We start from the raw sequence: 11,635 nt of genomic DNA, 5'->3' as shown, positions 1-11,635 counted from the left end.
ATTTTTACACACTCTTGCATATTTTGTAATTTAAAAACTCTTTTGACCCGCATTAATTCTACTTGCACAGGCTTTTAACTTATAAATAGTAATAAAGAGAAACTAAAATAATCAATATGTATGCCTATAAATTATAAGTTCAGATTTTATATTCTTTGTTTTTTACTCTAACACAAACGCACGCATACTTGTTTTTTGTTTGTTTTTGTTTTTAGTTAACAACTATAATTTTATTTAACGTTGAACTTATTGTTATAAGAGCATTTCATATACTTTTATGTTTCAATAAAAATAAACACTGCTCTTGGGTCTGGAAGAAAAAGCTACAAATACATGGTTTTCTTTTAATTTTTACTTTGTTTTTCTACGCTAAAAAATTATATTTTTTCATTATGTGTACACTGTGTTTGTTACTGCCTTTCATTTTTTTATTGTTTTCTTATTTTTCATTTTATTAAATTTATATATTTGTTGGTTGGTGTTATTCAATTAAGTATGCATGTTTGTAAATATAGGCATTAGTGTCGGCTAAACTGCCACAAACAACGCTCATTCAGCTTTACTACCTATCATAACCCTCCCCGATATTTCAGTCTGTCTTTGCAACGCGCTATTGTAACTATTCACCTTATATCTGGTGCAAGTCGCATTTTGGAAATTTGTTAAAATTTCGCTTTAGACGTTGATTGTGTGCATGTGTGTATGTGTATATTGCTTTCTATTGTAGTGAAAGTTTGGTGTTCATTATTTGCCAAGGATTTCGAGAGAGAGCAAATCTAATTTAGAGGCATAAAAAATATACATATGAATAAAATAAAATCTCATCTTAGTAATCTTCGAAAGTAAAATTGAGTTAAATGCATAAAGCAACCATGCACGGACTTCTTCTCTGCTGCGAAATTCAACTGTTTACTTAATCCTTGTTGATAAAGAAAACGCGTTTAACTATAAATATAATATAATGTACGACAAAAAATTTGAAAACATAAAAAAAACTGACAACTCCATATGTCAATAACTGCAATCGAATAAGCGTATGTATACGTACATATGTACATGAATAATCCCAAAACTTTGAGGTCGCATTATTCCTAATCGATCTGCATATGTATGTACAAAAAATCATTGCTTGTTTTTGTGATTACTTTCAATTAAAGTTCTTGTTGTTTTTATTACTAATATTACCTAATATTATGTAGTAAATTTACGTGAGTGTATATGTACGTATGTCCTCTACTGCAATTCTTTGACATTTGATTTTTTATAATCGTTAAATTTAATAGGAATCTGTCGAGCCTGAAGTAGTTTGCATTTCATATTCATTTTTTACATAATTTTTAATTTTATCCGTTATTTTTTTATGTTTTATGTGGTTTGAATGAAAAATGCATACATACGACGTATAATGCATTGTACAATTATATACATACATATATACAAGAGTTTCGGTATACTAGTAATATACACATACGAGTAGTACACGAACTAACCGAAGATGAACGCGGTGGCATTAATAAGAAATTAAAAAAAAAAATAAGATAAAGAGCAATAAAAATTTTGATTTTTGAAAAAATAGTAACAAAAATGTGAAATGTTTAGCATTAAAAAACCAATAGTGATAATTACAAATACAAAAGATTATAAAGAAATCGAAAGCAATAAATAAGTTATACAACATAGTACGGTAAAAGCTACCATTATTAAAATGTGCAAATGTGTGGCAATTTTTTCTTTTTAATTTGGCGTTTTAAATTTATTTCTTGTCGTCATGACCAATAACAAACAAATACCTCCTCCTGCAAATAACCATAAGAAATACTTCTGAAAAATTGTGTATTTCAAATAATTTATTTTTTAAGTTTTGTGTTTTATCTAAAGTTAAACAAAACAAAATTTGTATTTAAAGATATGATAATAAAGAGATTAATTTTGCATTTTGTAATTTATTGTTAACGACGACAAAAAAATTGGTTGCCATAAATTATCGAAATGTATAGTATTTTGCACAAAAAATTACAGCACAGCACATTTTTAACAAATAAATGCTTGAATATACCCAAAATGATGACTTCATCTCTATCACTTTCTAAAATTTATAATATAACTACAAAATTAAAGCTTTATGATCATTTATTAACTGAATTTCAAACAAAAGTGATTGCCAACAAAGGGGATGTTCGACTCTCGGTCACTGCTGCAAGGTGTCATATTTGACGAAAAAATGTTACACTATCTGCAGAAAAAGTACAGTGTCGCAATATTGGTGCTGTTATTTGCTTGACCGAACATCCCCAACTCTATATTTCATTTCATTTTTATATGAGCAACAAAAATAAATTTTAAACATTCAGTCCAGTCCTAAAATAAATTTTGAACGTTTTTAGTGTCATAGAATTTAATGCAAATAAAAGGTGTTTTCCGAAAACTTTGTTAATTTTTTCCGTTTTCGCAAAACATTAATCAATAAGTTTACCACCCGCTCTCTGCAAATTAAAACTTGTATCTTCCGTTCATATATGTCTTTTCGACTATTCCCTTAAGTTTCATGTTAATATTAATTTTAGATAATATATTTACACTATCTTGATACCTGCAGATGTCCCTTTTTATTTTTTTGAAGTGTTTATCCATAAACTTACCGGAAAGAGATAAGGTATTTTGAACTTAAATTATTTGAAAGTGCGTTTTTTTAATTTGAAAATATTCTGAGTGAAGTTTAGTAATCATACGGCGAATAAAACGCGATTGTAGTGATTAAATTTAATAAGTTTTCAAATATTAAACTTTACCTTGCACAAAAATGGTCATACACTATTTCGGAAAATATGAAATAAACACTATTGTCTTCATGTTTTCAAAAATTTAACGAAAAATTAAATTCTGAAAGAATCCGTAATATTGTTTAAACCCCAAGCGATTGCCAAAGGTGATTTGTGAAAAAAATTGCATAGTTTTTTTTGGGTTTTCACCATACGTATATTCTAAATCTTATCGTACATTATATAAATTTATTTTTATATATTGTTTCTTATTGTATTTTTTGCTGCTGTATGAGTGTAGTATACAACTATATAACTGTTGCTTATTCATATATGCATGTATTGTGGCTAGCAGTTATACATAGTATGTAATATATGTATGTAATAATCGCCTCAAAATATATTCACATTCGAGATACTCGTACATAGTTTTCATACAGCAATTCAACCGCACTTATGTATTTATAAAAATATTTCAAAATATTTTTTTATTTTCAGTTGTCCTTTTCTAAACATTTCTTTAAATGTTTATGTTGTATGATTTTGAAATAGTAAATATAAAATATGTATTTCGTTTTTACACGCTAAACCAACGAAAAATTGGAATTTCTATTTTTTGTTTGTGTTTTTATATATTTTTTTTTTGTAATTTCGTTTTATATCAACATTAAATGCTAGTTTTGAAAAATAATAATAATAACTGCCAATAATAATCGGTGTGATGATAAAATAATAAATCCTATTGCGTTGGCATTTTAAGTGAAGCGCATACGCCACTTTTATATTGACTTCTTCATTATATTTTCTCTTTATTTTTCTTCTTATTTGCCCCTAAACTATGAGTGTCTCTCTTTAATCCTAACATTTATTGCTAATGTTACAATAAATCAAATTAATCGAAACAATATTTTTAATTATAAAATAATCGTATCTGAGTTGTTTGCCATTATTATTCAAAGATGCCGCTATTTCTACTCTTCAAACGATGTCAACTAACTATTATTGGTGAGTCATGCTTGTTTTGTGTTGTATCTTTTTTTTCTAATATTTGCTATTATGTTGATCGCTTGTGTGTATTTCAACACTTAAAATGAGTAGTAATTTTTGTTTTGGGGAGTAGATTATTTGGAGTCTTCACTGTTTAAAAAACCGTATGCAGTTGGTTGATGGTTTAATGAAAATTTAATAACAAATGAATGTATGATGTACCTACTTGTGTCGGTTGTATGTGCCGCCATGATTTTTAAAAGCAGTGTTGATTTAAAGTATTGTTACTTTTTTAGCATATTGTGGCTTGGATTTCCTTGATAGTGCTTGCTGGAGTTACAACTACTTTTAGCTTTGATTTTTCATTTGCGGCATACATATATACTACGTTTTGTATTTTACATAGTTGTATGTACTATCTCCCTGTTAAATTTCATTACTTTTGTTTTAATTCTCGTCTGTTTTATTGTTTTAATATTTGTAACTTTTTGCTTGATTTCTATGTCTCATTCAATATTTCTGGTTTTATTCACTTAAATATTACGTTATATAAGTTCCATTTTCTTTTTTGAGTGGAAAATTGTTAATTCTTTCTTTTTTTGTTTATTTTTCTTTTGTTTTTTTTTTATCTTATATGCTCATCCTTCTACTTTTTCTTTGTTTATTTTGTATTTGCTTAAATCTATTGATTTTCATCATCATCGCCGTCGCCATCATCGTCTCCATGCTCCTCATGCTGCTGCGAACTTGCAGCAAGTAACGCTGCTTTCTGCGCTGCAGCCTGCTGTGCTTGCATTGAAGGCGCGGACATCGGTATTTTCCCGCTAGTTTTGTACTCGGTCATTTCCTGCAATTTATTAATATTATTATAATACAAGTAATTATATTGAATCATTACATGACCGCTTTCCACCATAAAAGCAAATTAAATGATTTGCAAATGGTTACACTTACCCGCTCATAGCGCGCCTTGTCCTTCTCAGCCATTAACTCGTACTTTTGTTTAACCTCTGGTTCCACATCAGACCATTTACGGCCGAGCTCCTTGGCTATATCGCCAACACCATACTCTGGATTCGCAGCTTTAACTTTGTTACGTTCATCATTGCAAAACCAAAAGAATGCAGATCTAAAATATTCAAAGAAATATCATTTAATTAGATTTTATATTCCACGGTGAAAGGTTAGTGAATTGTAAAAGTTTAATGAATGCATTGTTAGCTACGAACTCACAATGATCTTTTCGGCGCGTTCGGGTCCTTAATCATTTTCCTCTTCTTGCCACGTCCTACCACCGTTCCTTTGGGCGGTACATAATTTTGCATCTCCATCTCATATCGCGCCTTATCTTTTTCGGCCATCTCATGGAAGCGCTTCTTCTCCTTATCCACCATTGTCTGAAAAATCAAATGTGCAAAATAATTAGTATAAAATAGGAAAACGATGGAATAATTAAAAATATGCAATATCTACATCGGAGAGAACCACCAAAGTTGTTTCTTTAGTAAATAAAATCAAAATATTTTAAAACTGTAGGTGAACGACACGAACGATACATAACTGTTAGTATGCCCCAAGAACTATTTAATTGATATACTGCTACAACAACAAACGACTTAATAAATTGTGCCACAATATTAACAGTTATAAAAACTAATAATATTTTTACAAATACCAAAAACAGGAATATGTAATTTATTTTTCTAGTTCATCAACTAAAAGCTAACTAGCTCATCTGTGTTTGACATATCGATCTGAAGTTTTACACACGACAAAAGCTGATCATTTGTCGGAATCGCCTGTATCGGACCAATAATATGGGATATACATACATGCATATCTCCATATATCCTTGTATGGAAAACTTTATTATTTGGCGAGTCTGTCTGTCTTGTCTGTCGGCGTAGTGTTCGATGGCGTCGACGTAGTCAAGTAATACAATTTGATCAATCAAAAACCAGTCTTTGAATGGAAAACTTTTTAGTTAACGGGATATCTTCACGAAATTTTACATGGATGCTCAAGGCAATCTCTGAAGAAATTATACAGATCGGCGGACCGCTATAGCATATACAGTAGGTAGAAAAAGTAAGTTATCAAAGTGAAATTAAATCAGAGAAATAAATAAAATATATATATATATATATAATAGTTTATATTTTTTAAATGAAACATTTTTTTTTATTGAGACCACATTTCAAAGTATCTAATTAAAGTAATTTTAAAACAAAAGAGAAGTTCACAGCTTTTATAAAAAGAAAAAATACACATATACAGTAAATTGCATGTAGGAAAAATAAGTTATCAAATTGTTTAATATCCACAATGTTCATAATTACGTCTTGCTAGTTGACCTAATCGTAATTTCATGAAGTTGGCAAGCTTCAAACACTAATTTTGAGGAAAATTATTCCAAATGTTATAGATGCAGTTCTTGAAATCAACCAGGTTTTAGGGTTTCTCCTCAGTTATACGCAATTTAACGATTGCCCAAGCTTTTTCAATTGGTGAAAAGTCAGGGCTTTGAGGAGGCCGTTTCAATACACCCACATTTTCATTTTGTAAAGTTCTGTGATGATTTTTGCAGTATGAATGGGCGCATTGTTGTGTTAAAGAAGGATATCCGCCCCAATTAGTCGGTGACTCCCCGGGATAGCGTGCTCCTTTAAAATATTTAAATAAACTGCAGCAGTTACTCTTCCTTCCAGATTTACAATTTTTCCAGGGCCATTCGCAGATAAACATCTCCAAAGCATTAAGCCCATTTCCACCGACTTAACTGTGGGTAGAGTGTACTTCTATCATACTTCTTGTTCGGGTGAGCACCAAACTTAAATCATACAGAGGCAATAACGAAGACAAATCATCGATTCATCAGTCAACAGCACTTTATGAATAACATTTTAAGATTTTAATATGTGCTCTTTATAAAAAGCTTGCCGTTTTTTTTTTATTTGCTTCATTTATGTAGAGTAACTTTCTTCCAACGCGGCTGTGAATATTGGTTTGGCGCAATCTGTTAAGGACAGTGTGCACTGAGGGGGCATTCATGCCTTCTTTTATAAGCTATGCACGAATTTTTGAAACTGATTTGAAGGGATCAGAATTGGAAATATCCACAATTCGTTTATCAACGTTGTTATTTTTGGGGCGCCCTTGCTTCGTCTTCCTGTTGACTCAATTTTCTTTGTTGGTGCCGACAGTAACTTTCCTTATCGCCACCTCCTTTTATTAAATTTTTCAGTAATACAACGCTGCGTATGACCATCTTTATGCGAATTAATTATGGTTGAACATTCTTCATTCGTTAAATATTTAAATTCACTTTTCATTTTCAGTTTTTCTTTAATTTACCGTAAAAAAATCGCCTTAATATTTCAAAAAATTAAATTTAAAAAAAAAACGAAAACTTCAATTTCACAATTTGTAAAATAAGCAATTCTTGCACGTTTTATGCGTTTTTGTAATTTATTTTCAAGTTTTAATATGAAAAAACAATAATTATTGTACTTGGAAACTTACTTTTTCGGCACTTGATAATTGCGGCACTTTGATAACGGTACTTTCCGAACATATACCAAAAACAAATTATATTCAATTAAGCGAAAAAGTATAGAGCGTTTCAAACAGCGCTGGTTGTTTCGATAACTTATTTTTTCTACCTACTGTAGATGAAAGCTGACAAATAAAAATTAAGTTTTTGTATGTAATCTTTAGTTTTTAAGGAATAAATTTATATTTTCAATTAGCTGATACATATGTGTATGTATGTACATATGTATGTATATATTGAAGTATCGAAGCTTTATTGCACCCTTCACGTCTACTATACTGACCAGCATACGAAAGCAGCAGTATTGCATGATTCAAGTTTTAATTTGCTTGGAAAAGTTCATTTTATACTACGCAATGCCAACAGTCATGTCCTCTTATCGTCCATTTCATCCTTGTGTCGTTGGAGTCAAAGTTAAATTTTATAGCTTTTACAATCAGCGCACGTTCTTAGTAACATCCGCTCTATCGCCTCATCAGTTTTATTAACGAATATGTGCTTTCTGCATTAAAAAGGATAAATTGCCTTCACCACCCTTTCAATTTATCTTGTTGGGTTATGTGGCATGGAAAAGGTATTTCTAATGGTCAGGAGCGTAGTTTGTGGAAATTAATTGTGCGGAGCGCTACGAAACATATTAACGCATGAAAAAGAAAGTGGTCATAGAGGCACGGACATGTCACGTGTGAGCAAGTTTTATATTTCAGTTTATCTATAGGATTTATCTAATTTATACGCATTTAAAAGCAGCAAATGTATTAGCATATGTCACTTTTTTCTTAATTCAACCATAATTTACACTTTTTCCGTTAATCAGCTCCTTAAAAGTCATTCATTAGAATCACAATCAGTTCGTATTTCGCTTTAATTTCTTGATTAGCTATAAAACTGCTCTTTTTCAGATTTAAAGCCAAAAGCTGAAAGCTTCATATTACACTATTTGCCATTAAATTTCCTCTTTCGTCTCAACGCCAATAAAAAAAAAAAGCCACGAACAACGACACAAACCAACAGAACCAGCCAAAAACCCAGCCCATAATTTCCACCACTCGCAGTGGCAACCCCAGCTGACACTACTCAACAGAGCGACCCCTGAACATGTTATGTGCAGTTTTACATACATACATACATATGTACAAAATACCTAGATATAAATATGTACTTATGTAGTATATAGTGGACTTAAGCAATCCACCCGGCACCCAATCCACCCACTTTTCACCTTAGACGTTTGAAGTTGACCGAACTATGAAGCAAAGTGCTGAAGTGAAAAAAAGACAATGCCACACAAACAAATATGTATGGTATTATGTATGTCTACATGTATTTCCCTTGATATCAGATTCTAGCAAAATTAACCTTCAATGTATGAATAAACTTTTTATGTTTTTATGAAATGTGACACTGTCTGATGATGTTGTTAACAACATCAAATTCAAGCGAATCCTTTCAGATTAACTGTCATACCTGTCAATAGAGTTGTTTGGTTGAAATATAATATTTTTTTATATAAGTATTGACTTTATAAAAATTATTCCGAATTTTCAAAACAATGTTATTCTTTTTTGTTGGCGTCAGATAAATATATTTATATTTTAAAACAGGAGATTAAATATATAAAACCTTAAAGCTTAAGCGAACATTATTTTGGACTTCTATCAGCTTTTAAGAAATAGTGAAAGAAATCTGTTAATTTTTTTTATTTAAAAAAAACTTGAAAATTTGTAAAATCGGAACATAAGTTTTGAATTGCATTTTACATTGCAGAAATTTCAAAACCATAAGCCGTGATTTAAAATAAATGTATTAAATAAAAATTTACTTTTTTTAAATGCAAAGGGTTTCCAAACCATGGGGGTAACAGTCTTTGATCCATTGGACTACGTGCAATCTGAAAACGACGCAATTACTTTATATAGCATATACTTATACCTAATATACCTAAATTCAGCAAAAACCCCAGGTATATGTATATATTTTATATATGGTACAAGGGCAGGACTTAGTTATTGCTGGATTTTTGAGTGGCAAACTTCCTCTCGCTATTGCCTCAACGACGGAGAAGATGGTGGACAGAGCATATGCCATTGCGCAGAATTTTAAAATAATAAGTGAGTAGTACAGTAAAAAGAGAGAAAGGCAAAACTAAGAGAAATATTTAATGTGGTGGAAGAATGGGTGGAAAAATAACATTCTGGCATTGATTTTTGTGTAAGCCAGATTGTGATGACGACAGCAGTGGTGATGTGTTGTTAAAGCCACCCTTAAAATACCCTATACACACACACGTACAAAAACAATATACATATATCGATATATGCTACACTATTCGTACTTGGGTATTTATGTATAAAATCCGGCAAGCAATGTGACACAAAAATTAATCTATATGGATGGCACAACTTTCATATTACTGATTATTAGTAAAAGCAACGCTGCAGATTTGTCTCTTTATATCTTATATAGTATATGTTGCATTAATAAAATACGAATCACAGCATCCCAAACGGAATCATAAAAAACAAGTAATTAAATATATGAATATGCTTCATCTGACTTAAGAACGGATTAGGACATTCAAAAAAAGAGTTTTTAGTTTGTAGCAGCAGCTACATATACGCAATAGAGGTCCGATGTCGAATTTTATACATTCAGACTAAATCTATTCAGCACTTAATGCTGACCAGTTATATACATGTATGTACATATATACTTTGTAGGGTCTCTTGGTATTACTAATTTCGTGTTATGGACAAAAATGCAACTCAGAATGTTATAAATTTAGGTTACACAACAATAAGTCGCTAATATACACTGTTTACTTTCAATATCCACACTTTTACGTAACCTCCCACCTAACCATAAAATTTCTTGAACTTCCAAATACTTCGCTCACAAAAATCAACCATACGAATAGGCATATCGTTTGTAAACTACAGGTGAACCCGCCAACTACAGCTATCCTTCCCCGGTTCTATCTTTAGGTTTTATAAAACTTTGCTATGCATGGATGTTGTCATCGTCCTCCTTACATAGCGACGAGTCTACACTTCAACAGTTTTCAAATGCAGCAGGACGTTGATGTTGAAAGGCAAATGGTTATGTTGCAGACGGTCAACAACACACTCTCATATAGTATGTGTGTAGAGTGTGTGAACCGTCTGAATAAGAAGAGCGCAATAAAAGTGAGGGGCATCTACAGAATTGCATTTCCGTCATTAAATGAATTCATGTTTTCCAAGCGTTGCCGCCTGCTTCCACACCAAATAATTTTACATGCACCTGCACACACAAGTAAGCGAATGTGTATGTACATATATAAGTATGTATTGTGTATACTAGTATACCAAGAATATTTTTAAAAGCTCTTCTGCTGCCTCGCATCGCTGTCGTCATCGCCGATCACACTTCATCCCGTCCTATGCCCTTTTGACTTTCAGGGTCCTACCAGTATTTTTTTTACATTACCCTTTCAGCAATTCTTCTTTCAATTTATTTTTTCTTTCACTTTATTTTGTGCAGTCAACTTAAGGACCAATTCATCCTTTCTTTCTATATTCATTTTTGTTTTTATTGCATTGCTGCCGGCAGCCACTTAAATATATTTTTTTAAAAACACCTCTCATGCCGTTTTTTTCACCGGTCGACGTTCGGTGAACGCACTATAATCGTTTTTGCTTATGAGGGGAAAGCATGTACATACATATATACATACAACACTCGACACCCTCAACTCCTTTCGTTCTTGCAATACGTTTTTGCATTATTTTTCGCACAGACTTTTCATACAAATATGCATATATGTATGTTTGAATGTATAAAAGCCGACAAACAATTTAAATAAAGTACAAAGCGGTGAGTGTGTGTGTGTGTATATAATACAGTGTAAAGTAATGTATAACAACAATAAAAAATATATAAAAGAATTCCGACAACATCGAATCATAAAAAAGTGTTGGCAAGGACATCTTGAAGCAAAGTGGGTGCCGCTCTTCTTGCTTTCACTTTCAACCATTGTTCGGCGTTTTTCATCAAATCTTTTTACTTATTTTTATTGATGAAAGCGTAAGTACTTAAATAACAAAGTTAAGTGGCGACAGGCGCCCATATCTGCTAGGATTGACAAAAGAAACATTTTTGTTCTTGTTGGAGTAGGCACAATTAATAATAATTGAATTATGGTGCTAATAAGCATGTACTTTAAAACTTTTGGCAAGTACTTCGTAGTCGTCCACATTTTTGGTAAAACATGGTAATATATATACACATAATTATATAGATAAGCAATGTACTTATTAAAGTGTCATTAAGATTGTATTTTCTATGAAATTCAATG

General features: G+C 31.3%; 1 protein-coding gene across 3 annotated transcripts in view; it reads right to left on the bottom strand.

Annotated features, from left to right (window-relative positions):
* Positions 1–431: 431 nt before the first annotated feature.
* LOC108976003 (high mobility group protein DSP1) overlaps positions 432–11,635 on the bottom strand; it is a 49,600-nt gene continuing 38,396 nt past the window's right edge. For 2 of the 3 annotated variants that reach the window (XM_018944870.1, XM_018944871.1), the window contains exons 4-6: positions 4,980–5,143; positions 4,701–4,875; positions 432–4,593 (exon numbers count right to left, since the gene is read on the bottom strand). In XM_018944870.1, the coding sequence (XP_018800415.1) occupies positions 4,429–4,593; positions 4,701–4,875; positions 4,980–5,143 (504 nt within the window). In that variant the 3' untranslated portion in view covers positions 432–4,428. The remainder of the gene's footprint in view (positions 4,594–4,700; positions 4,876–4,979; positions 5,144–11,635) is intronic. The other variant, XR_001993914.1, reaches the window with a different exon arrangement.

The sequence above is a fragment of the Bactrocera latifrons genome, unplaced genomic scaffold (genome assembly GCF_001853355.1).
Source record: "Bactrocera latifrons isolate USDA-ARS-PBARC rearing strain unplaced genomic scaffold, ASM185335v1 scaffold_71, whole genome shotgun sequence".
In the NCBI taxonomy this organism is placed as follows: domain Eukaryota; kingdom Metazoa; phylum Arthropoda; class Insecta; order Diptera; family Tephritidae; genus Bactrocera; species Bactrocera latifrons.
Note: the sequence above shows the minus strand (reverse complement) of the source record. Positions and strands in the feature narration are given on the sequence as shown.